Source organism: Homalodisca vitripennis, chromosome 5, assembly GCF_021130785.1.
Source record: "Homalodisca vitripennis isolate AUS2020 chromosome 5, UT_GWSS_2.1, whole genome shotgun sequence".
Taxonomy (NCBI): Eukaryota; Metazoa; Arthropoda; class Insecta; order Hemiptera; family Cicadellidae; genus Homalodisca; species Homalodisca vitripennis.
In genome coordinates this window covers 91,961,505-91,989,078 of record NC_060211.1, presented here as the reverse complement: position 1 = coordinate 91,989,078, position 27,574 = coordinate 91,961,505, and the positions used below count along the sequence as shown (strand labels likewise).

Sequence of the window (27,574 nt, the reverse complement as noted above, 5' to 3'; positions counted from 1 at the left end):
CAGACATTAAAAGTGTTGTGTCGTCGGCGTACATCAGTGGCGCACAGTATGTGCCTAAGTACTGCGGCATGTCATTAGTCATGAGGATGAATAGGACTGGTCCGAGCACTGAGCCCTGAGGCACGCCTCTCTTGACAGGCAGGGGGGTTTGATCTCAGTGTTTGTGAGAGATTTTTGTGTCTGCATTGAATCTCAACTGTCTGGCTTCTCCCCTCCAGGTAGCTCTTGAACCACTCTTTAGCATGTCCTTTAATTCCAAGTTGTTCGAGTTTGTAGAGGATCAGCTCGTGCCCCAGGCAGTCAAATCCTTGCTGAAGTCCAGCATGATACTTGTGACTATGTTTTTTCTCTTCTAGGTTATCGATGATAAATTCCGCAAGTTTAATAATGGCCGATGTGTTGTGGACCTTCCTTTAATAAAGCCGTGTTGATTGTCTGTTAAGAGGTGTGTGTAGCTCACAGTGGTCCATTAGTCTTTTCAGAACTACTTTCTCGATCACCTTAGAGCATGTTGGGATCAGAGAAATGGGCCTGTAGTTAGTGGCTTCTGTGTGGCTTCCACCTTTGAGCTTTGGGTATACTTTACTTTGTTTAAGGCTGATGGAAAATGGCCATGAGCAAGGGATAGGTTATTTATTTTAACTAGAGGTTGTATCAGTGGTTTACTGCAGTATTTTAGCATTCTTGCTGAAAATTTCATCAATCCCTGCTGAGGTTTTAGGTTTAAGACTCTTTATTATGGCCTCGACTTCATGTTCATTAGTGAGGGGGCAGCTGGGGGTTAAATCGTGTTTTGTGGTTTGGGGTTGGCTTGCAGTCTGTTTTTCCTATTCTTGGGCTGGTGACTTAGGGTGTGATCTGCTATATTTGCAAAGTATTCATTAAGGTGGTTAGCTATTTGAAGAGGGTTGGTGATGACGTCTCCTCCAATGTTAAGTCGTGGTTGGGATAGTTTAGAACATTTGATTCCTCTCTCACTATTTATAACCTGCCATAAGGCTTTTTGATTTGTTTTTCGGAGTTAGCTATGTGATTTGCTGCTGCTTGCCGTTTATTTAATTTTAGCCTGATATCATATTCTTTTTTGGCCTTGCTCATTTCATTTTTATCTGTTTGTGCACCTGTGAGCTCGTACGTTCGGTGCCATGTCAGATATGTTGCTTTAAGACGATTGGTTTCCTCATCCATATATATTGGTGCCTTCCTTTTCTTTTGTCTCACGGTCTTCCTAGGGCATATCATGTTCATTGGTTCTGATAATGGTTGATAGAAAGTTGTTGTAGGCTATTTCCGCTGAGTCCGAGTTAAGTACATTTTCCCAGTCTTCTTGCTCCAGCTGAACCTTCAGAAGATTTAGGTTTTCTTGATTTAGTATTCTGCAGATTGTCCTTCTTTTGGGTTGGTACTGATGTTGCGTGGTTTATTTCGCAGAGTTGAGCAGTGTGGTCTGAGACTCCCGGCATGAATTACAGTTGAGGTTGTTTGTTCCTTTGTGTAGGTTCGTGCAGATAAAGTCTATTGATGTGCTAGACGTGGGGGTGACCCGGGTTGGGGGGAGTGGCAAGTCTTGAGATGTTGTGGCTGCTTAAAGTGTTTATTTAGCATTTGGTTGTCCCTGTTTGTTGTCAAACCATCAACATTAATGTCCCCCATTACTAGAAGTGGGTGATTTTCTGCTTTTGTCTCCTCAATTGCTGCCGAAAGTAGACTCAGTGCTTCTTTCCAGCCGTCCTGCTGGAGTTCTATACACGCCAAGAATGTACTGTTGCCTTTTTCCCCCATGGTTAGTTTGATCATTGCCATTTCAAGTGTCAGTTCTTGGCTATGGCTATTGATATTTATAGCCTGTACTGATGTTTCCAGTTCCCTTTTTGTTAGAAACCCTCTTTGTTAGAATAAGACATTTTAGGAATAGTTATACAACACTTAAAACAAGCAAAGTCAATAGATTCCTTGTCAATCTAAGGAAAATTAAACAACCTGAAGAGCTGAAAGGGAAGTTTCACGTCTCTAAGGTGAGGCTGGAATTCGGAAGGAGAGGCTTCTCGTATTTTGCCCCCATTTGTTCAATGACATTCCTGAAATGGTGCGAGATAGAAAAACCTTCAAATACAAAACACGTTTGTCTTAAATAGGATTTTTAAATGGTGTATTTTGTTACATAGGTTGCTATTTAAATTTTTTTACTTTTTGGCTTTTTAATTTATTAATATTTCATGATTTTTTTTAACTATAAAAGGAAGTAAAAGTTATGTCACACCATATTTCCTGATAGGGTATGTAATAAACATCATACCAAAAAAATGGCGCTTAGGTCTTCAGAGAGGCTAGCAGTTGAATTTACTGTTAAAATCTGCAATTAAAGCCATTTTGTCATGCCCTTCACATATGAATAAACATAATATTGAGTTTTTGGCACTAAAATGCTCAGGGTACATGACCTTTAAAATGAGGTATCACATTACTTATGTTCCCATTTGAAGGTTTTCCAAAAACAGCCCCTACCCTCCAAAAAGTGACCTCTTGGGCAATTTTCAGGGTTAGAAATAATTTTACTGAATTCTTTAGGGTCAAAAATGGGGTTGAAACAATATTGTTTCATATTGTGGTTGTATGTTGTTTTCCTGCTATAGAAAATGCACGGGTGGTCTGGAACACCCTGTAAATATTACTTGAAATACAAAAATGTGCACTTATTTGTATGCAATTTTTAAATACACTAAATTAGTACATCAGTTTATTTCATAAGTATTTTTAGTTTGACTGTTAGTAAAAAAATTGCTATAGAAATTCCACCATCACTGCTACAAGACATGCAGACCTTCAATGAGGACACACAAGGAGCAATCAGAGGACTGACAAGGCTACAAAAAGTTTACGAACTGGATACTGACCAATTATCTGATGGCTGGGTAGCCAACAGCCAGGCATTCTCAAAACTAAACGGTAGGTAGGAAATTTAATATTTCAAATTGTAATTTAAATATTAGTAATCTTGATATAAATTTCTAAAGATTCGATATAATAACATTATTACTCATTTAACAGTTGGTAAGTTAAATGTAAGTTGGTATTTATTTGTATCACCCATGTATCATCATGAATATATATATTAAAAAAGGTTTGTGTCTATTATTGATATTTCTTTTCAAAATCCAAACTGAACATCTGACAAAAAGTTATTAACTAAGATAAATTATTAGTAAAGCGTATGCAGAATGAAAGTCTGAGACATAATTCATCATATTTTAGCTGCGGACTGTGTGGAAGTAGCTCAGTTTCTGTCTCAACGCCACGAGTTCGTCTTGGCAACCACTTGGCTGAGGGCTGCGCAGCGCAGAGTTAATCAAGAGAATGACACTACCGTTTCTCAGAACCAACTAGCCAGCATGCTGTACACTTACTCCACACTAGCCAGTAAGGAATTAGCAATTATTTTGTTATTTTACACTTTATCAACAAAAACTAAATAGTTTAAACACTTTATTTATTTTCTTTCTCTTCTAAGATAAGACCCTTAGGCTTAAAAGATTTTTAACCCATTAAATGTTGTGGCTTCTCTAGATATTTAATTAATCAAATTTATCAATTAAAAAGCCGCCTCTAGATTATAAGTGAATTCTTTATGAAGTTTTTCCATTCATTTCATAAGTCTAATTAAACATGATGTTTCTGAATATACTAACTACCTTTTGGGTAGATATCAAATAAATCTGCTTATTGCAAAGCCTGATATTTTGTGTGTGTGTGTGTGCGCGCGCACACGCATGCGCTATGTAATATAACAGAGTGAGTGAACACTACCGTAGACTCAACTAATTCTTAATATAGACACCAAAGATACATTTTATAAATATACTAGGTAGTTATAAGTTACTTTTATTCTCTGACTTTTTCCTATATCTCTTAATGTTTCAAGATGGCGGCTATTTAAACTGTGGCAAAGAAATGGTTTATATATCAGTTATTATGCATTGCAACACAAAATAAAAGTGTTTTAAAATTCTCAGGTCATTTACAATTTGTTTGTTCTTATGTATTTTTAATATCTCATCAGATTTGCAGATAGCAGGTATATACATTTTTATAAGTAGTATACAACATTACGGGAATAATTGTGAATGTTATGTACTGTATTTCTTAATAGATTCAAGCTAAATTTGGTAAATAGGCAATGAGCTTGAATGAGCTCATTAGCTGGTTTTAACAAATTAGACATTTCAAGATGATGGTAATTTCCATTAGAGTAAACTTAACATCTTAGATATTTAAATGAAAATTAAGACTTTTCTTACAATTTTCAGGCAATTTCAAGCAACATTTATTCTTACTTATTTTTCTATGCTTATAACAATTTTTGTCCTGTACGGTTTCAAGGTTGTGGAGTTTCTAAATGTTTGAAAGTATTGTGTTTATATTAGCACGGCAATATTAAAAGTTAAAATCCCGTCAGTGGTTAACAAATTAAACATCTAAACTAGTAATGCGCCTTCAATTTGAGATTTAGAGATGACAGCCATATGTGAAATCTACCTTTCTTCAAATATATTAGTTGGTCGAAACATGTCAACCTTCTGTCTGTATGATTGTAGTGTGTGAACAAGCAGACCTTTCTCCAGGGCTTCATCATTCTCTGCTGTCATATGACCCTTCCTACACACCAGATGCTGATACTGCAAAGCTGTTCCGTTTTACCCTTGATCAAAACTGTTCTTGGTATGATTCAACTCTTAAATGGGTAAGGTAGATTCTTTGTATTCTTAAACATGTTTTAGTAAGAGTAGATAGATTGATATTATTATTTGATAAACTACTTAAATAATGTTTACTAAGTATAGCCAACACTGATAAAGTAAAGTACCATAATTAATTTATAGAAATTACACTGATAACCTCAGACCAATAATAAGTTTTCACTTTGACTTGATCTACTGCCTCGTCTATGAATATTTGCTTACAATGGGCCAGTCTATGTTCGATTTAGTTATTTCCTTTATTGCTTTCTTTTGTGCTATTAATATTTCTTGTGATTTAGGAGCTCCTCCCCATATAATCAGACCTTAAGCTAAATATGAGTGAAAAAGGCTGAAGTAAGCTTGTCTTAGTTCATCCTGCTACCACACAATTGTTTTAAAGCAAAAGTATTTTTACTGAGTTTCGCCTTTAGATTGACCATAGGTATGTTTATATCAATTAATTAAGAGTAGGATCTAAGGTTATTTCTAAGAATTGAGAGAAAATGTCTAAGTGTGATTTTTAATCTTTCAAAGTGAACACAACTGTTTTTGTTTTCTCTTTATTCAAAACCAATTCATTAGCAGAACCAGTTTTCAACAAGGATTTAGTTGCTTGTTGCTTCCCCCAATTACAATTTTTACTATTTTTCTGTCAGTGTTATCATCTGCATAGAGAATTATATCTGCAGGTACATTACTGCTTATGTCATTTACCATGATTACAAAAAGCAAGAGACTCAAAACGGAACTCAACAGAACACCATAAGTAACAGGCAGAAGAGATGAGGATTTGCTATTATTTTTTAGATATTGTAGTCTATTTTATAAGTGTGATTGAAAAATGTTTAGTGTTAGATCCTTCACATTATAATGCTTGACCTTTGAAATTATAAGCTTGTGTGATACACAGTCAAATGCCTTATTGAGGTAGTAGAACTTAACTGCTGCAATGTCCTTGTTCTCAAAACAATCTATAATTCCTTCAACTAGTTTTATAATTGCATGTGTGGTAGATAAACCAAATTCTATAGCCAAATTAAGTAGCACATATAAGGTTATTGGCTTCAAAGTGTAACATTAAATGTTTACCTATAACTATCTCTAGAATCTTAGACAAGACAGGAACTACAATAATATGTCTATAACTATTCAGATCATCCTTGTTACCTTTCATAAAAATGGGAACAACTTTACTTATTTTGAAAATAATCAGTCAAGAAAAGTTCCTTGGGCTAAATACAAATTTATCAATAATATCAAAGGAGTTAAAAACAATAAATTATTTGTTTCATTACAACATTGGACAGTCCATAATGAACTTAACTATTTCTACTTGACAGATGCCTAACCACATCAATAACAACTTTTTCAGTAACATGACTAAAACTTAACTCTAATGTGTGCTCAGGTACTTTTTTTATTTTTTACAAAATGGCTATCATCTGGCACGTTAAGTTAAGTGCTACGTTGTTAGATATTGGTTTTGCATTGCCACCAATGTTAATACAAAACTTATTAAATTTGTCTACTGAAAAGTTATCAGGGCTGATTGTTTTTTTTTTCTATTTTACAATTTGTCAAAGACTCTTACTCTGATTATCTGAATCTTTTACTAACTTTGTATTGAATTTGTTTTTTAGTGAGCTTGATGTTTTGGTGATATTTTTTTTATCCCAAACATTTCCTTATACATTTTAGGCCTTAGATGAATGTAACAATGCATAAAGCATAATAAGCTCATTTTTGCCAATAGTTCATCAGTATACCATTTATTTACCTTAGAACTAACTCTAGTAATAGAGTAATTTTATACCTGTTATTATCTCTAATTTGTTTATTAAAACAATGCATTCACGTAATTGGAATAAGAGGTAGTTAGGAAAACATCATTCCAATTTTCTTTGGTGAGGTAAAATAGTTTAATATTAAAATCGTTTAAAATAGATACATACTTAAAACTAGGCCCTATATTAAAATTTCTTTTGAAGGATAGGAATTTTTTCTTGAGTTATAGTCTGCATAGTGAATAACTGTCCCAAATGATCGCTTATATGACAGTTACTTAAGCAGAATAGTGTTTGAAGGTCAAAGATGTAAAAAAGTTATCAATACAGTTTCCACCTCACCTAGGTTCATGGTTAGTCATATTTAGGAAATATGAAAGACACAAGTTAACGAATTGGATAGCATCATTGTCATCTTTTAAAAATTGAAGATTGAAATCCCCCCACAAAGGATAGAATTTTTGTTCAACCTATTATTGTGTCATAAAACTTGTTCCACAGTACTAAAAGGAAAGTAGTAATTTCCCTATTAGTGCTCCTGTAGACAGTTACAAGTACCAAGTTCATGTCAACAAGTTCTACACTATAAAGTTCACAGTCCAGTTTAACTGACTACCTACTTATTACTTAAACTATTTACCTTAATTAGGATGTGAAGGGAAAGTAGAGTAGATAGCAGTTCCTCCATGACCTTGCTTCCTACGAAAACTATACACTAGTTGGCTGTCATTAATGACTGCATTAAATGACGCACAATGACTAAATGCATCATGTGTATATTTTTGAAAAATGTTTACATTTAATTAATATTTTGCATATTTTTTAACTTTAGTGTTTCCACTTGTAGATCCCAGATATTTACACTTTTTTCAAACAAATTTATGTGAATATGGTGTAAAGAAGAAAACTCTTTTTATATTCTTTCAAGGGTTGTCGATTTAGAAATTATTGTGTTAAAACTGTATTAGTTTTACATCATAAAAGTTTAAATAATTTTAAATTGAAAATACAATTTATTTAAAATATGAAGCGCAAGGTATGGTATTTGTTTATTCCTTTGACTTTAATAAAGAATAGACCTTACACACACATATAAGATGTAGAAAGTATGTATTGATATAAGTGTGGTATAACACTGTATAACCAGACAACCTGGTTTTCATTGAAATCGATAGAGGAATTTTTTCCTAAGAAAGAAATGAATCATCAGCCATGCTAGTTTTGGTAAAGGTCGATATAGTAGGCTATCAAAAGGGTTAAAAATATGAAATGATAATTTTTTTCTCAGATTATATTTTTATAATATACATATTGAATTACAAGTTAACCAATTTGATTGCTCTGTCTCAAAAAGTTAATGAAAATATCTATTAAAAAGATACACATAAATAAAATGCAGAAAATGAAGCATTTTGGACAATGCTCAAACAACTTTCACACTATGAACCGAATCCTGAGATATTTGTTACCTATTAAAAAACATGTTTTTAAATTTTTATCCATCACATATTGTTATGCTTTTTATTGTGTTTAAAAACACAAAAATTTTGACATTATTCTTGAAACTTAATTGTATTTGTTTCAGGGTTAAATATACCGTAGTAAGTTAATAATTTTGAAGTACCCATTATAGCTAGCAAAGCTGGAAAGTAAATTTTAATCGCAACTATAATCTTTTATGGAACTCATACAGGATAAAACAGACATGGCAGAGGAAAACCATAAAAAGTTTAACACCATGTGTCGAGGAGAGCCCAAGGGTCCAAAAGGACTCAAGTGCCACTACGTTCATTACCATCGCCCGGAATTGCTATTGGCACCATTCAAACTTGAAGAGATTCTCATTAGCCCACCAATCGTGCTAGTTCATCAAGCCATTTCTGAATCTGAGATTGAAGATCTGAAGAACGCATCTTTAAATAAGGTATTAATCATTGTTATTAGTTAGTAGTGTTTTTAAGAAATTTGAAAGCTAGAACATTTTACATTTTACTCAAACTTAACTTAGAAACACTCATTCTCTGCTAAATATATCTTGGATGTTCTTCTTGATTTTTATATTATAATAGATCCCATTATGGTTAGTAATAGATTATTAAACAGTTTTAAATATATGTGATTACATTTGTTGTGAAGAAGAATAACATGTGTCGTGTAATTATTAATAAGAAGAAAAGAGAGGAGAAAAACTTAACAATAAAGATTCCTCCTTAGTAGTGTATTTCTGCTTACAGTTATCGGACTGCCAGACTATGCACAATGCTACATTATCCAAGACGTCCACGTACCGTACATGTGACAAGGGCTGGGTGGACGATAGTGCTACACCAACTGCTGCTAGAATAACACGCCGCATAGGTCAATTAGCAAACCTTGGGATGACCCACAGTGAGCAACACCAGGTAGCATGCTATGGCCTGGGTGGCGAGTACAAGCTCCACAAAGATGCACTTCAAGGAGTAAGTAGAACTTCTTGAATCATGGAACTGAACTCAAAATGCAAAAAACGTATTTTGGTTTTTATGAAAGATTTAATTGTACAAAACTATTCTTTGGAAAAACACTCATTACTTTACAATAAATATATTACACTATGTTGTAGTGTATAATTTTATGAGCTATGAGAAACAACCAACATATTAAACAAGAGACAAACATAAGCACTGACAGACAATGATGTCTTATTAAGTAATCATTATCCAATCAAATCTGACTACGAATAAAATTTTTAGTTTCAGTTTTAAGGAGTTTTTCAACTGAAACCAACTTTGTTTGGCCCCTCAAATACTTTATATTTGAAATATTTAACAACTATTCAAACACGCATGTAAATACCATAAATTTTCTAAAATATTGTTATGAACTATTATTATGAGTGTTATAAGAAATTCACTATTATTCCAAATTAAATGAGAACAACAAGCTGGTGGTTAGATGGTTAAATGCATATTAAATCAATTATTCTTCAATTTAAAATTAAATTATTAGAACAAAATAAAGCCTACTTGACATGCAGTGTTAAAATGCATATTAAATCAATTATTCTTCAATTTAAAATTAAATTATTAGAACAAAATAAAGCCTACTTGACATGCAGTGTTAAAATGCATATTAAATGCATATTAAATCAATTATTCTTCAATTTAAAATTAAATTATTAGAACAAAATAAAGCCTACTTGACATGCAGTGTTAAAATGCATATTAAATCAATTATTCTTCAATTTATAATTAAATTATTAGAACAAAATAAAGCCTATTTGACATGCAGTGTTAAAATGCATATTAAATCAATTATTCTTCAATTTAAAATTAAATTATTAGAACAAAATAAAGCCTACTTGACATGCAGTGTTAAAATGCATATTAAATCAATTATTCTTCAATTTAAAATTAAATTATTAGAACAAAATAAAGCCTACTTGACATGCAGTGTTAAAATGCATATTAAATCAATTATTCTTCAATTTAAAATTAAATTATTAGAACAAAATAAAGCCTACTTGACATGCAGTGTTAAAATGCATATTAAATCAATTATTCTTCAATTTAAAATTAAATTATTAGAACAAAATAAAGCCTACTTGACATGCAGTGTTAAAATGCATATTAAATCAATTATTCTTCAATTTATAATTAAATTATTAGAACAAAATAAAGCCTACTTGACATGCAGTGTTAAAATGCATATTAAATCAATTATTCTTCAATTTAAAATTAAATTATTAGAACAAAATAAAGCCTACTTGACATGCAGTGTTAAAATGCATATTAAATCAATTATTCTTCAATTTAAAATTAAATTATTAGAACAAAATAAAGCCTACTTGACATGCAGTGTTAAAATGCATATTAAATCAATTATTCTTCAATTTAAAATTAAATTATTAGAACAAAATAAAGCCTACTTGACATGCAGTGATCAGTGCTTGACCGTCTGCCTGTAATTACTAAAAAGACTGTGTTTTCTGTCTGATTTTCTCACATTTAGTTCAAACTTATTAATTGCAAATATAAAAATTTAATATGTTACTCAGACCTACTGAACTCAAAGAAACTGAGTTTCAGGACAAAACTATTTTCACTCTATAAAACACGTGATTTTGATTTTTTTTACTTATGACATAATAGTTTTGTAATTTGATTCCAAAGTCAAAGCCAAATTTCAAACAATTGTCACCAGAAGCTGCATAGCTGTACAATGGAGACAATCAATGAATTCACTTGTCTTGGCAGTGGGTAAAACCATTGTATTGTACTATTTTTATTAATAATAATGTTATTACAATATTTTACTGCTTTAATGGTAATTTTGACATATTATTAATGTAATTGCAGCATGTGTGATATGACTGTGTGACTGATTAATTACACTTACCTTGTTTTAAGGCCCAATCTCTAAGTGTTTTATGTTTTGTCTCAAGTTGTCCTGGGCAATTGAGTATTCAAGAGTTCTAATAGTCTGGTAGATAAATATATTGATTGATAGTGGTGAGATTTTAGGATTTAGGATACTCCACTTTAATTACAAACTATTATTAGTAAATAATATGAAAACATGTTTATATAATTCAGTGATATTAATTAGAATTCCTCTTCAGACTTCACTGTCGGAAACAAATCGCCAAGGCCAGAGGATAGCCACTGTTATGCTCTATGTAAGTTTATAAATTTCTGTTTTTTAGACTATTAAAATGTTAATTTACAACTTATGTACTAGCATAAAGTGAAAAAGGCAGAAATGGTTGGAAAATATTACTAACACAAGAATAATAGATTCAATAGATTTTGTTTAAAGTTCATTGTTAGCTATGGATGATTTGAAGGAATAAGGATTACCGATATAGGGTATAGATATTTAACAGGATTACAGACGGTTGCAATAGTTTGAATTCTAACTACTACCATCAATGATAAAAATATAAACATATTACAAAATAATCAAAATATCTCATCCAATAAAATCTGGATGCTCCTGGTGGGTAGTGATATTGGGGTTTAGAAAAAAAGATAGGAGCAAATAGTAGACTGTTGGTGACTCTTCATTCTTCCCTCGCCCCCAACCCACACCTTTCTGTCCTTTGTCTTCCATTGCAGGTATGTGTTGACCCAACTGCTGTAACATGTGGACATAGGACTTCTTAGTAATTTTTCTTTACTGATGTAGTTTACTTATCATGTGTTCCTGCAGGATCGAGCATGTTTGTTTTTTTTCAATGTAGAACATTATGGTTGTTAGCTCTAACTTGATTGTGTTAATCATCATGTGTTGGCTCTTACTTTTTTGGAGGTTTAAACTTACTGTATGTTTATTTTAAACCTGAAGAAGACAATATAATCCAGCTACTGAAACATTGTGTTTCTTTTTTTTTTGCAACACTTAATAATTCTTCAAATGTCCATAGTTAGGTTATCCTACTTAATATCTTGTAATAATTTCTCTACTTATTTGCTTAAAATGCCAATACAATAAATTATAAAAATTGTAGTAATAATAAAAATAGAATTGTACTGATGAGGGCATCAATTTATGAAGTTAATAAGTTTGATGAGCTTTGTAGTAGCAAATCTTGTTGGAACTAATACAGTTGTACTGAATTACTACACTGTATTTAGCACTCAAAATTGTTCAAATCAAAAAGTTCATCGGATTTATGTGAATGAATCATCACTGATTGAACAAAACATCTTTCTGGCAAGCCACTTTCTTATAGTGTGGAATATTAAGAGTGAACCAAATCTAGAGAGTAGAAAAGATTTAGACTGTGTTAAAAACTTTGTCTTCTTTAACTATATAACCAAAACTAAAGAGGAATAATTAACTGTGTGTTTCTTATGTGGAAAAGGACACAAGCCCTCAATATTTGTCATACAACTGTTTATAGTCAGATCAATCACAACGCACGATTCACACTGAGCTCACTTTGTTTTTAAAGCGAGATTATTTCAAAAACAGTGTCCATTAACCTTCTCAGATGCACAAATATGTATACTTTTTTCAATCTTCATTTTCCACCTATCCATTGGACATTGGGATTAAATCCACATTTCATTTAGAGATGATAGTCTTTTGGATTATATTTGTTTAGTTGCAAATGTTTTTGAAATAATATTTATTTAACAAGAAGTATTTGATGATTCAAGTTTTCAAAAATCACTTACAATGGTTATTTGAAGAATTGATTAACATAGAGTAATAATCCAACACATCTGAAAATTAATATTACTAAATAGGATGATACCGATTGAAAATAATCCTTACAAAATTAGCCCTACCATATTTTTCAGATTTATCAAACCACCTTTGTATGTTAGTTTTTTTTAAGAATATAGTAAAACCTTATGAATCTCCATTACAGCAGCAGATACTATACATTTCTCTGTAACTAACAATATATCTTCCGTACCACAGCTGAACAATGTTACTAGAGGAGGTTACACAGTATTCCCTCTACTGAAGGTAGCTGTGGCACCAATAAAAGGCTCGGCCGTCTACTGGTACAACATACTCCATGATAGCAAAGACGACGATCGATCATTACATGGGGGCTGTCCTGTGCTTCTGGGGTCTAAATGGGGTATGTTGTTGAGTACTCCTCTTGTGACGAGTCGTCATGTAAAAATATTAATCATTTTATATAATTAATTGTGTACGGTACCTATGTTTCTCATTGTTAATCAGGGGAGAAGAAAGATCATAAATAGATTTCTTTATATCAATGCTATACACCATTAAGCAAAGAATCACGTATAAACCCAAGATCTAGAGGATGTTACAAGCCAGCAGCAACTCTCTGCAGTTCCCTACCGCTCCAATTATGTAACTATGTGTGCATATGAGTTAAACAAGTTCAAAAATCTGCATTCTTGAAAAAGAAAAAAATGCTCATACATAGCACATATTGTATCATTCAGTAACTGATTAAATGATTTTAATTATTGAAAAGTTATTACACAAATACCATACTGAATAATAAACTAATTAATGCCACTAGTTAATACTTTAAATACTATAAATTCTTTAAATGTTCTATAATAGTTAATATAATAGTTCTAATCCTTATTCATTAATTTCAATTGATATTTCATTAATTAAGATTTTTACCCTACCTTAAACAAGGAAAAGGTAATGCAGTTTTAAGCTATGAGAATTTTTATTCTTAACCTGTATATTTCTCGAGTTACAGGTGGTGGGAGTGAACGTTTTCACAAAAGAACAGGAAAATAAAGTATTTCAGTATGCTCTCGTGCTTATACTGCTCATCAAAAAAATAAAATTTGACTAGTAAATTTTGTAGAACATTTTATGTACTTTATTTTCTTTATTCAGTGGGTAGGCCTATATTTGATAAAAATTATGTTTTTATATCAAAGTTAAAAACCAATTAAGGGCAATAGATTTGAAGATTGTGCGTTCTTCAATGTGAAGCCAACCACCTGCCAGACAGCAAACTTTAAACTTGTATTTAATGCCATATAAACATATAGATCTGTTGAAAAATACTGCTATAGTTCTGTTACAAAAAGTTTTGAATGTACTGGGTTATAAATCGTTCATGACTAACCTCTTCCACTTGTCAAAATCCCTTTTACTTTGCAATAGAGGTACTCTGATTAGGGATCGAAAATGAACACAATAAAAGTAGCCCTCTCCTTTTGTACATTGTAATATCATGTGTCAAACGCCAATGGCTGAGTTTTTTTTTTCAGATCTTGCATGATTGTTTGCAATAACCTTGCAAGATGCTGAATTGTAGAATACTTTTTATGAAAATAAAATTGATTGGTAGAAATAGATTGGATTGGAAACACTTTGGATATCCAATCCATTCTAATGATGGTAGGTATATGGTCTATGGTAAAAGGCTAATGTGTCTGTAATTTGAAGATGATTTTGCACATTTATTCGGTTTATGAATAACAGATCACTCCACTATTTTTCAGGCTATACGAAAATAACTAATGCAGAATGCATGAAATATAGTGTTAGGTCATTGATATGCACTTGGTGTTGAGTTTTAGTACTATAAAAACGAGGAGCTGTAGCACATTTATATTAGGGACAAGTTTTATGTCAAATTCATAAATGAAAATTATAAGAAGCTCAGTAGGATAAGTAAGCTACTCAAGAAATTGTTCATTGTCAGCAGCAATGGTTGAAGTATTTTAAAAGCACCAAAACACTTCATATTTTTTCTGAAACACTTGTAAATTTCCTGACCTTGTTGAAGTAGTGAGATAGCCAAAGAGCCAAAGGTATTTAATATCCATTTGGTGGCTTGTGATATAGAACTGTCCCCTGGGTGGATTTCAGATATTGTAAATAATTATGTTATTTAAAAGTTCAAGTTCCTACTTTGCTTTTCTTACCAACCTATTAAACCATCTACATTATCCTAGAATACTCTTTGTTTGCTACCGTCATTTTAGAATATTTTTCTTTAACTAAATTAGCACGTTAACTGTGTCAGACACTTTATAACACAAGGCCTAAGTACTATGTTCAATCTTACTCAGTATAGACCAGCATGAAAGTGTCAAGAATCCTTTCTGAAGGTACGATGATAAAGAAGGGGCAGTTATTGATCTTTTTGTAACTGAAATTAGTCAATAATTGTTCTAAAATAGTTATTATTAATGTACTAATAGATTCTATAACTGATTTGAGCCACTTTTAACCAGAAAAGGTTTGATGTTCTTCAGGAAGTTTTAAAATTTAACGTAGATCCTTAGATAGTTTGAATAGTTTGATGGGCAACATAGATTGTAAGATAGTTGCAACTGCTACAAAGCCGGTACCAATTGAGGTAGAAAACCACCTTTTCAACTAATTACACCATATATTCAAGAAAATTATCATTAGGAAATAAAATGGTAGCAACTTAAAAATAACAAAACATTTAAATACCAGCTTTGAAAGTAAGATACAACAAATATTAAAAATGAAAGAATCATTAATTTTACATGAAAGCTGTGGTAGAATATTTAACAATAACTACAGTGGTGGATGATGGGCCATTATAAGTTAAATGGTGCAACTTAAGATGTAAAAAATTCAACTAAAGACTATAAAAGATGTTCTGATAATCAATGTAATACATAATGTAGAAAATACACCAATAACTTCATTATTTAGTCATGCCAATTTGATTTTGGTCAACTATTTTTTAAACACAATAATTCCAAGCTGGATGTAATACTTAGTAGTTAGGATATAATTAATAATAAAGTAGTTAATTGATCAACTTGACACAGCATTTCAGCTTTCTGTCAATCCATGTTACTATTACCACTATCTTCTGTGCTACTACTAATCAAGTCCTTCACTTTAATCACGATATGAAGGATAACAATCAATTAGATAATTGTAATTTGTGTAATTTGTGTCAAGAGACTACTCAATGATAATCCTTACAGCAACTATTGACGCCACCATGGCAGACATAATTATTTCCAGTAATAACTCAATTTCAACAGTGATCACAGCGCAAACAATGATTCAATGTCTGTCTCAATTAATGCACCATTGGATGAAATTCTTATCCCTCCTCAGAGATTATAATATTTAACAGCAACAGATATTGAGCATCATGAATCATCTTGTTGAATATGAAAACTTAAGACAGCTATAAAACATTTTAGATGATTTTGGAAGCATAGTGCTTTCTAAGGTAGAGCGTTTAGACTAATTGTAAATAATTTGTAAAGTGCATAAGGAAATATTGATTGTGTGTACATAATATTCTCTTTAAGTAAAAATCTAGTTAGAACAATTAAAAAAGTTTATTACCATTGCTAAATACTTTATAGATGGGCTTTCTTTTTTTCAGTGCTCAATAAGTGGATACGTGAAGGAGGACAAGAGTTTCAAAGCCTTCATTGTCCAAGTGACAAACACTTCCCCAGAGAATACTTCTATGTATGACATGAACATTTCATACTATGAAATAAACATATTACATTTTATCATGTCTAATTTCTCCATTCAAGTATGCCAATCAGAGTTTAAAAAAATTTTTAAACTGTGTTATAAAGAAATAATCTTCTATATAACTAATTTTAAAATGATTAAAATAATTAATTAAAAATTAAATATATTAAATTAAATATATATACATAAATAAGCAACTAATATAAAATCAAGCTTTTTTTAAACCTCTTCGTGGGACACCTGCTCGTATATAATATATATTTATATTAGTTGCTTATTTATGCACCGAACATTTTCAAACCCAACATAATTCATTAAATAGCGTTTACAAATATTCTGTGAAAATTTCAGCTTTCGAGCAATTGTTGAAACAAAATGGTGGCATTTTAAAAAACTATACTTTAAAAACAGTAAAAATAAGTATTTTTGGTTTTGTAAAATTATTTATTGTCATATTGTAGAGAAATAAAGAATTTCAATCAGAAAATTAGAACATAGTTTATTTAAAAACCTACAACTACAGTCCACAATTATTCGAACTGTAATCCATTCACAGCGACACACTGATAATAGTGCTTAACAAATGAATTGTAAACTCTTACAAAGAAATTACGAAGTTCTTCTTCAATTGATTGTTTTAATTCCTCATCATTATTGAAGCTACGAGTATAAACTTGTTCCTTTAAGTAACCCCACAGAAAGAAATCACACACAGTTAAATCCGGGCATCGGGGTGTCCTATCTAAAAAATCTCTTCCACGACCAATCCAACGGCCATAAAGGTTGTCATTTAGGATTCACAGACTAGTAAGCCTACTGTAATTAGGAATTCATATGAAAATGTTTAGGGACTAGTACCTGACATTTAGTGACTCCTATTAGTAGTTTATTAATTGGTCAGAGAACATCTCATTATTATGTAAGGTATTCATTTAATAAAGGTAATAAACCTTGATCTATTCCTTATTTTTATTCTATATCATGATAAAAAGACTCTCTAATGGATAGGAACCTCTACCTAAACCTCTGACATAAATAGAAAACTACCATGTCCAAGGTCTGCAATCGTTTTAGAGAAATCACAATTTCTAAACTCTATCCTGTCCTGCTGCTCCATGTGTACTCTAACTGAGATGCCATGCCAAAAAACTAAGGGAAATAAATCTTTTCCTAATATTTATGTCTTACATTGTAGTCTATTGAAGAAAGACCTCTTCTAAGCACAATAACCTGTCTAGATTATTTACAACAGAGGTGTTATCTGGAACAGTAACATGAAAAGCAAAACATCCCCTAGCAACATTGACACCTGCAATTTTAATTTTATATACTATAATCTTGCAATTTATCTTTTCGCACTGCTTTAAGATGGATTCTACACTGCCTCCTAGGAACATCATTTGATACCTTAGCACAAACACCAAACGTTACTAAGATTTCGTGAGATAAGTGATGGCCATAATAAAATAAAAACATCTTTGCAGTTTATTCCATCTCATTGCTCTATATCTTCTTACATAAACAAGATTTAGGGGGAATTCTGGCATGAACTGGGAAGTTTCCTACAGTATTTCTAAATGGAAGATAATCCCGGTTTATTGCTTCAAATTAGGTTCCACATTTTCTCCCAACAGGGATGTCACTTATAATACTAGTATGAACAACGAAGTTCCCTAGCATTCATCCATAAGGTAAGTTACCATTATTGGGAGAAAGCTACATTTCAACAACTTGGGCTTGATACTGAGACCCACCAAGCCCTTTAACGACATTCACTCATTGAAGATTTTGTACTATGCACATGTCAGACCCCATCTCGAGTACTGCAGCGTCGTTTGGTCACCGCACCAGCACTACCTTGTGGATGATATTGAGAAGATACAGAGACGTTTCTTGCGACTTGTTGGGGTTCGTCTTGGTTATAGATACACAGAGGTCCATGGGGACCTTATATGGACAATACCTTGTATGGACAAGATATTGCTACTTTCCTGAACATACCATCACTCAGTTCTAGACGCTGTATTCAGGATGTGATGTTTCTCTACCGTTTGATCAACGCTGAGTTGGACTGCCCTGACCTTCTAGAAAAAATCAACTTCAAGGCATCGTTTGGAACCAGAGCCATGAATTCTTTCACCAAGGTCGCAGCTTCCTCCTCTTATGCAGCAAATGGCCCAATGCTGAGGATTCAGCGGCTAGGGAACAACATTCCATCCACCCTCGACATCTTTAACGCATCCAAATCTGCAATAAAAAGCTGGCTTGCATCACTGTAGCTGTTATTATTTTTGGCTCGTCTCTACACCTACCCTGCCTGTGTTGTGTCTCAGTCTTTTATTTTATTATTGTTTTTCAAAACTGTTACCTACGTAATAGTTCATTTCTTGTTTTGCATCGTTCTTGTTAAGCATCTCTCTTTGTTATTGTTATAATATTTATCTATTTATTGTTACACATTACTTGTTATCTATTTATTTATACTTTCTTGTTATGCATCTTACAATTCATATCTACTGTATTTGTTTCATTATGTATCTATTGTTTTGTTTACTGGTTGCATATTCTATTGTTTTTGTTTTTGTCTACTAATTAGTTTCTTTGGTCAATTTTTATGCATCTAGATAAAATTTAAACTTACTTGTTTAAATGGTAATGCCGTTGAAATAATAAAAATAAACAATTAAAAAAAAATTTTTTTTAAATAAAACTTATTTTGTCATGTTACTTCATGTTATATTTCAAAGGACTCCTAAAGAGGAACTCATCTGGAACCCTGATGTAAGTTGAGAAGTTTCCTACAGCATCTTTGATTTCTGTTTAGGGCTCCAGGGCAGAAATTTTATGTTACCTCCAACATGAAAGTCATTCCATAACCAAATATGGAAAGGAATGTAGTCATGGAAAGGTACAAAAAAGTCATGTGGATTATGCTGTGTGGTTAGTTTTGTGCTCTTCATTTAACTGAACTAAAATGTAATTTTACTGAATTTATACCAGTGTGGGTGAGTTTTTTTGTGGTAAAACATTTCAAGTATAACAATCTAAGACATTAGAAAATAATTTTTTCAGTTACCTAAACAAGAAAACAGTAATAAAAATTTAACTTACAGTTCAGCCTCCATAAGCACATGCTTTTAATTTATTGAACGTTATTAAATTTTAAATAAAAATAGACACACACTATTTTCTTTATTCAAACTGCAAATTAATAAACTTAAACTGAAGAGACCTTTTGCTTTTATATAAATAAAAGTAAATTTCAAGAAGATCTATTTTAACAATGAAACAGGAAGTCAGAACTTTGAAATCAATACGCTTTGAAATGGATTGATTAAACATGATTGACAGAACTCTGCACAAGGAAAACAGCTGTCTGTTGCAGACAGCTGGGTACAACTCTGTAGCTGATCAGCTCCTACAACCTTGTTATCTCCTACAACCTTGTTATCTCCTACAACCTGCTGTGTTTACAATAACCAAACAACAGATACGGTAGCAACTGTTACAGTATAATTATTGTTAGTGACTGGCTTGTTTAAACACATAGTTTAATTGTGAATTTTTGTGGCCATTTTGAAATAGAGTAATGACTTTTTTGAATTAATAATAAACTGTTTAATTTTTAATAACATCTGCACTTATTTGGCTGATCAGTGAGATATTGCTGATCAAAATGTCCAAAATACCCATGTGGAGAATGTGACACTGGTGTCAAATACTCAGGTATCCGCTGCACTGGGACTTGCAACAAGTGGTTCCATGCTAGGTGTGTAAATATATCAGAGACCAAGCTGAAGAAATTCAGTTAAGCAACAGATTGAGGCATGGTCATGTCATAATTGCTTCAACATTTTGAATAAGTCCACAGAAATTATGGTACTAGAAAACAAGATTGATTCTTTAATAAATGATGAGGTAATGGATCATGAGACTTCACTGTCTCTTGCAGCAGAAGTAGGTCAGGCCCTTCTACTGGAAAATACTCAGTTGAAACAAGAACTTCATAACTTAAGACTGAAAAAATCACAGCGAGAAGCAGAACTCGAAGACCAAACTGCATGCAGTTCAAGAATCTGGGAGAGAACTTTGTAACAAAATAACTTCCATGGAACGAGAAATCCAGTTTTTGCTGAAAAAAACTCCAAGAAGAGATTAAGTTAAAGGAAGAATTAATTAAGGGATGCCGAAACGGTTTAAAATCCCTCCTAACTATAAAAGTTAAAGACTTACTCGACTTGCAATCACACTATAAAACTGGAGCTTAAAAAACTCCTTGGAAGATGGCAAGAAAAAAACAGCTTATTGCAACAACATTCAACAGAAAACTTGACGATCTTTCCGGCGATATTGTAAAGAACAAAGAAGAGCTCCTAGCCAAAGATGAAACCATCACAGCACTGGCGGAAAAGTGTGGAGAGTTGGAGTCAGGGATATTAGACAGAGACAATGCAATCAAGTCTTACTGTACAAGGTTTTTCCATAAAACCAGAAGTTACTTGAAACCTCATCCACCTCACTTGACAAGTCACACTGACCAAACTACAGGTACAGGGACACAAAACAAAAACGGACTCAGTGGGACTCAATACACCCTTAACATTTCCTCCTCCACAAAGTCTGGCTCCAAGTAGCCAACTAAAACACCCAAAACAAGAACCAGTTTAGCATATCTTTACAAAAAATCAAACACCAACAAACCCTACATTTAGGATGACCCCACTTACACTTACTAACCTGATGGACAACGCCACTGAGCAGCTAAATATGTGTAATATAAAGAAACCTGCAGTTACTTCAGATGAAGTCGTTATTCCACTTAAAGAGCCAATAGCCAGCCCTTTAAAAGTTTATAAAGGACCCCTATCACTGCTAAAAAAATTGGTTGACAAGGAATCCTTCGAAGATTTTTTTAATAGAAACATTGAAGAAGCCCTCAAAAACAGCTCCAAATCTACTTACAGTTTTAGCTGTGATAATAAATGTTCTGTTACAGAGGGTTCAAAAGATAATTTTTTAGAATTTGGAGAGCTAACAAAGGCCAAAATGAAGGAAATGAACTAGACATCCCACCACCCCAAGTTGTAACTAATACAAAGGCTCAAAAATCAAGAAAAACTGTCAATTTTTCACCAAAAATATTGACAGACTTGGCAATAAAATTGATCGCGCTTGCTCATTTTTACATACTTCTAAACCCGGGCATTTTAGTAATAAGTGAACACGGACTAAACTGTGAAACAATTAAAATTGGAAAAATTCCAAATTATTCTCTAATAACTTCTTTCAAATAGAGAACACTATATAAAAGGAGGAATTGCTATCTACAGAAATAACATGATTGGTTATGAAGTCAAAAGTCTCAACTTAGAGAACCTAAGTATTGAACTAACATGTGAAGTCGCTGCTGGTGAAACTCCAGATAACCAGGAAACGGCATTTGTATATTCTTGGTGCATACCGTCCACCTAAAGCATCTCTCAGCCAGGCACTTTTAATCCTTTCCGATCTTCTGGAAAGAATTCCACTGGAGAACAGCGGGATTTGCCTGGTTGGGGATTTTAACCGTTGACATGTTAGATAAGACAAAAAGAGAAAAAATACTATTTGATGAAGCTCTTGCTACTTTTGACATGATTCGACTAGAATCTCCCACCTACCAGAATTACTCACACCTCTTCAACTTCTATTGACATGGTTTGTACAAACTTCGATTTTAACTCTATTTCTGTTGATGTTGTGCACACAGGACTTTCCAGACCATACAGGGCAATTTACGTCTGTGGACATACCTTCGAAACAGCTGAAAGGAACATCATTGACAAAAAGGTTTTTTAATAATAATAACCTTACATGCCTCAAGGGATTACTATCTATCCAGAGCTGGGAAAAGGTATATGAGTCGAGCAGTGCAGAAGAAGCCTATTGCAACTTCCTTTCCATTTTAACAACGGCTATGGACATTGCCTGTCCTGTGACCAAAAACAAGAGTCAAGCCTAGTCGACAGAATAATCTTGAACTACTAAATCCTGATATTGACCTGCTAAGGAAACAATTCCTGAAAGCTCAGGATCGTTATTTGTCAACCAACAGCCAAGAAGACAAAGTAAGGGCCTCAGCAAAGAAGAAAGACATATGACCTTAAGTTGAAAGAAGTAAAAAAACAAACAAATGAAGCACATATTAACCAAGCCTCTAATAAAAGCAAAGCAATCTGGGAAACAATAAATAAAGTAAGACCTTCGAAAGAATCACCTCAAGAGGAGGAATGGCAGATTAACACTGGCTTGGAAACAGTCTCCGACATTGGTGAGGTGGCAAATATTTTCAATGAATATTTCGCTACAATAGCAGAGAAAACTTTAAAGAAAAATAACAGTTACCAACAAAGGACAACACACTTAAATAGCCTACCTGACCTTACAGCTAACACTATTTCATTCTTTCAACCTGCAAATGTTGACGAAGTACTTAACACAATTAACAAATTGAAATCTTCTACGTCTTCCGGAATAGATGAAGTTTCAGCTAATCTCCTAAAATCTTGCAGACTGGAACTCTGCCATCCTCTTTCCGATGTTATCAATAAATCAATGAGCCAAGGGGTATTTCCTTCTAAATTGAGACTCTCAAAGGTGTTTCCTCTACACAAACAAGGAAGCAAATATGAGATTCAAAATACAGGCCAATTTCTTTAGTTCCAACAGTTTCAAAGGTTTTGGAGAAAATAGTTTTGAGCAGATTAATGGATCATCTTAACACAAACCACTTAATTCCTGACAGACAACACGGCTTTCTAGCGGGGAAATCAAACCATTACAGCATTGACAGACCTAAATCGAACACATAATTGACAATATTGACGCAGGCAACACAGTCACAAGCACCTTTCTTGATCTCAGTAAAGCTTTTGATTGTCTAGATCACGGCCTACTTTTAAGCAAGTTGAGCTCATTGGGCATAAAGCACTCTGTTTTGAATTGGTGTGGCAGCTACTTAACAGGACGAAAACAAATAGTATCCATCAAGCAATACTCTAAAAATGGAAAAACAGAAAACTGGAATATCTTCCCCTCTACCCATAACCAGAGGAGTGCCCCAAGGATCTGTAATGGGCCCAGTACTGTTTCTTTTATTTATATCAGATCTTCCATCCCATATAAACCACTTTAGTTATCCTGTCATATATGCTGATGACACAGTTCTTGTATCTAGCAACAAATTAATAGAGCAACTTGAAATAAAGCACCTTTATATCTGTTAATATGGCTCAACAGTACTGTCTGAACAATGATCTAGTTTTCAACGAGCGCAAAAACAAAACAGTTTAATTCTAGGAAGGACATGACGATGCAGTTTGCGAAAACTCCAGGGTTGGAACGTGTCTTATCAACTAAACACCTTGGTGTCACTCTAGATGAAAAAACTGTCTTGGAGCCACCACATTGACGAGATGTGCCACCAAACTTAGCTCGGCTATTTTTGCCATAAAAAGAGTGAAAGCTACAAGTACATTTGAGGCAACAAGGATCACTTATTTTGCACTCTTTGAATCAAAGATCAGATATGGCATAATCTTATGGGGAAACAGTTCATGCAGTAATTTAAATAGGATTTTGGTCCTTCAAAAAAGAAGCCCTTAGAACAATGGCTAGCCTTCAACCCCTTGACAGCTGTCGTGAAGTCTTTAAGAAACTTTAATATTTTAACTGTGACATCCCTGTATATTTTAGAAGTTGTTTTATTTGCCTGCAGACTCAAGTTACCAAAAAACAAAGACATACATGGGCGACAAACTCGCCATGCCGACGATTTCATCCTTCAATCCCACCGGACTGCCTTGTTTGAAAAAAAGCCTTCATATGCAGGGGCAAAACTATTTAATGTTCTACTCTGACGAGTTGAAGACTCAAGATTCAGCTACAATGAGAAGACAACTTCGAGAAATGCTAATCAATAAATCAATTTACACAATGGACGAGTTCATGACACATGCTGGAGGGACTCCTCAGCATTGACTACAAAATACCGGAAGAAACACTTTGTAAACCATCTTATTCTGGTTTCTATTCTACCTGTCTTTCTTACTGTAACTTGACGCTATATTCTGTTCTTTATGATTATGATTAAAGTATTATTGATTGATTGATTGATTGAATGTTTCCTGGAATTACTGAGATAAGTTTTTGCAGTTTTAAGAAAACCATATCTCTGTAATTTATTTTGTGTGGCTTTTAATAATAATTTATATGCACAATTTTCAAAACTATTTCCTGTCTAAGTTTTCTTTGCTTTTTTTACTTATTAACACTTCTCATGTTGTATGGAATGAATCATTACACTGGACAGAATCATTACTAGTTTTTTTTAGTATAAAAGTTGTATTAATACATTTGAAATTGGCGCCACATTTATAGGATGTCGGAAATAAGAGCTCCGATTTCCGGTGAGCAAGGATGGGTTCTACAACGCAAGTGTATGTTGTAATAAAATGTTTTCAATTCTTGACAGAACATACTGACTTTCCACTCTCTTATTTGTTTTCTTTTTTGTTCTATGATAAAATATACGTGTGTCCATATGAGGATTATGTGGCAGAAAGTTTGTGAGCTAATAGCGTTTTTGAGATGAGGTTTGTATATAACGCTACCGTATGATGAATGATGAATTTAAATTTGTAATTCATTTTAATCTTCCAGTGATGATCTCACTTTCAAAAATTGTATTTAAATGTTTGGATATTATTGTTATTGTCAGAGTGTAATAAGTATATAACATGTTTTTACTTTTTGTGTAATATATTTATCGTTCTCGTTTCTTTTGTCTGCCAGTAGATAGCGTAAACCTGAACTGTGTAAGTTAAGTGATAAAACATTTTAGCGTTTGATGACATGTCTTCTCGAAGACATTAACAAATGTGGTTTGATGAGGTGGGGCAATACGGCGATCATCAACTTGGAGAGGGTTGGCGATTCACTGGTCATCCTGGCGCTTGACAAATATAAAAAAACTGGAAGTGAGCAAGACAAAGTGGGATGCGTTTAACAAGAAAAAAAATGTATGATCTAAAACTAAAAAAAACTCTAAGACGGGAAGAAAATGAAAGCCTTATTGCTGAGTCAAGTAATAAATCTAAAGCCATCTGGAATGTCATCAATAGTGAGAGAATTTCAAGAAAAGACAGTGCAGGGGCAAGATGGCAGATTGATGTTGGAGGAAGGGTAGGAAGAAGACCCAGACAAATTGTGTGAACACTTTATATCTTTTTTTCCAATATAGCCAAGCAAAACTCTACTGCAAAACAATCAATCAAGAGCCATTGTTATGAGTGATACTTCTTTTCTTGGAACTTCACTTATGGAATGGAGGACTCACTTCCTTCAGTGAAGTTTTTAACACTATAATGTCACTGAAGTCAACATCTTCTTCAGGTATCGATGACGTGAGCTCTAAGCTGCTAAAGTTTTGCATTGGTGAAGTATTTTTACCCATTACAGATATAATCAACAAGTCTTTGTCTCAGGGGATTTTTCCTAGCAAACTCAAAATATCTAAAGTTTATCCCCTTCATAAGCAGGGAAGCAAAAAGGAGCTACAAAATTTAAGGCCGATATCCCTAATCCCAACTATTTCAAAAATCATAGAAAAAATAATTTTAACCAGAATTCAAAACCACCTTATAACTCAACAATCTCCTGCCTGATAGACAACATGGGTTTATCCCTGGAAGATCAAACCACAAGTGCTTTTACCGATTTAATAGAACACATCATTGACAACTTGGAGGAAAGGGAACACAGTTACAAGTGTTTTTCCTTGATTTAAGTAAGGCGTTTCACTGTTTGGGCCATAGTTTAATTATCAACAAAATTAAATCTCTTGGTTTTGGAGGGACTACAGTCAAGTGGTTTGAGAGTTACTTAACGGGAAGAGAACAGGGTCGTTGAAATAAAAACAAAACCTGGATGGAAACAGAGAGGACTGCAAGATCTGGGCCCTTGGCTGTTACAAGAGGTGTTCCCCAGGGTTCAGTGTTGGGCCCGGTTCTGTTTGTTCTTTTTACTGCAGACCTACCTAAGTATTTGGGTAATATAAGCTACCCAGTCATGTTTGCTGAATGACACCGTTCTTGTAACGAGTGGCAATACCATTGAAGACCTGGACATTCGTACCTTCATATCAGTCAGTATGGCACAACAATATTGCTCAAATAACGACCTAGTTTTTAACGCTGCAAAGACAAAATATCTCGCTTCTGGACGATTAAAAGAATGCTTGACTGAGCCCCCAGATCTTCAGAGAGTTGACAACACAAAACACTTAGGCCTAACTCTGGATCAAGGCCTCTCCTGGAGCAATCCACACCGACCAACTGTGTTCAAGGCTTAGCTCTGCAATCTTTGCAATGAAGAGGATTAAATCCATTGGTACCTCTATCGCTTTGAAAGCCGCATATCACGCTCTGTTCGAATCACATGTTCGATATGGAATAACTCTGTGGGGAAGTTCATCTGCCGGCAACCTTCATCGTGTCCTGGTATTACAGAAGCGGGGTTATGCGGATCATGGCAGGACTACAGCCACAAGAATCTTGTAGAGGCTTTTAAATCTTTTGAGATACTCACAGTAGTGTCCAATATACATCATCGAGGTAATCACCCACGCCTCAAGAGAAAGATTACCAAGGGTTGGTGACGTCAACAGCTACACAACAAGACGGGTAAATGATATATCCCTTCCAGCGCATAGAACAACCCTTTACACCAAGAAGCCTTCCTATAGCGGTGCAAGACTCTTTAATATGCTTCCAGAAAACTTCAAAACATGTGACTCTAAAACTCTGAAGAAAAGACTGCACAGCATGTTGATAAAACTCTACAATTTATAGTTTGAATGAGTTTTTTAATTCTGTTAATGCTATTATTTAAGACATGTATGTGTATGTATTTGCATTCATATATTTTCTCCTCATATATATTTTATTTTATAGAAATGTTAGTTAATATCAAATTTTAAAGATATATTTTCTCTTTACATTTATAATAGTTTTAAACTAGTTAACCTACTTCTTGATGACATCAATTTTTACTGCATGTGTTGACTCTGTAACCATTCTTGATGAA

At 33.3% G+C, this 27,574-nt stretch overlaps 1 protein-coding gene across 5 annotated transcripts in view; it reads left to right on the top strand.

The window, feature by feature from the left end:
- The window catches only part of LOC124362509 (prolyl 4-hydroxylase subunit alpha-2-like), a 30,154-nt gene extending 13,510 nt beyond the window's left edge, over positions 1 to 16,644 (top strand). For 4 of the 5 annotated variants that reach the window (XM_046817077.1, XM_046817078.1, XM_046817074.1 and 1 more), the window contains exons 4-11: positions 2,788 to 2,946; positions 3,253 to 3,417; positions 4,593 to 4,738; positions 8,214 to 8,444; positions 8,755 to 8,979; positions 11,121 to 11,177; positions 12,932 to 13,097; positions 16,350 to 16,485. In XM_046817077.1, the coding sequence (XP_046673033.1) occupies positions 2,788 to 2,946; positions 3,253 to 3,417; positions 4,593 to 4,738; positions 8,214 to 8,444; positions 8,755 to 8,979; positions 11,121 to 11,177; positions 12,932 to 13,097; positions 16,350 to 16,444 (1,244 nt within the window). In that variant the 3' untranslated portion in view covers positions 16,445 to 16,485. Of the gene's footprint in view, positions 1 to 2,787; positions 2,947 to 3,252; positions 3,418 to 4,592; positions 4,739 to 8,213; positions 8,445 to 8,754; positions 8,980 to 11,120; positions 11,178 to 12,931; positions 13,098 to 16,349 lie in introns of all 5 variants that reach the window. The other variant, XM_046817076.1, reaches the window with a different exon arrangement.
- The last annotated feature ends 10,930 nt before the right edge of the window (positions 16,645 to 27,574 follow it).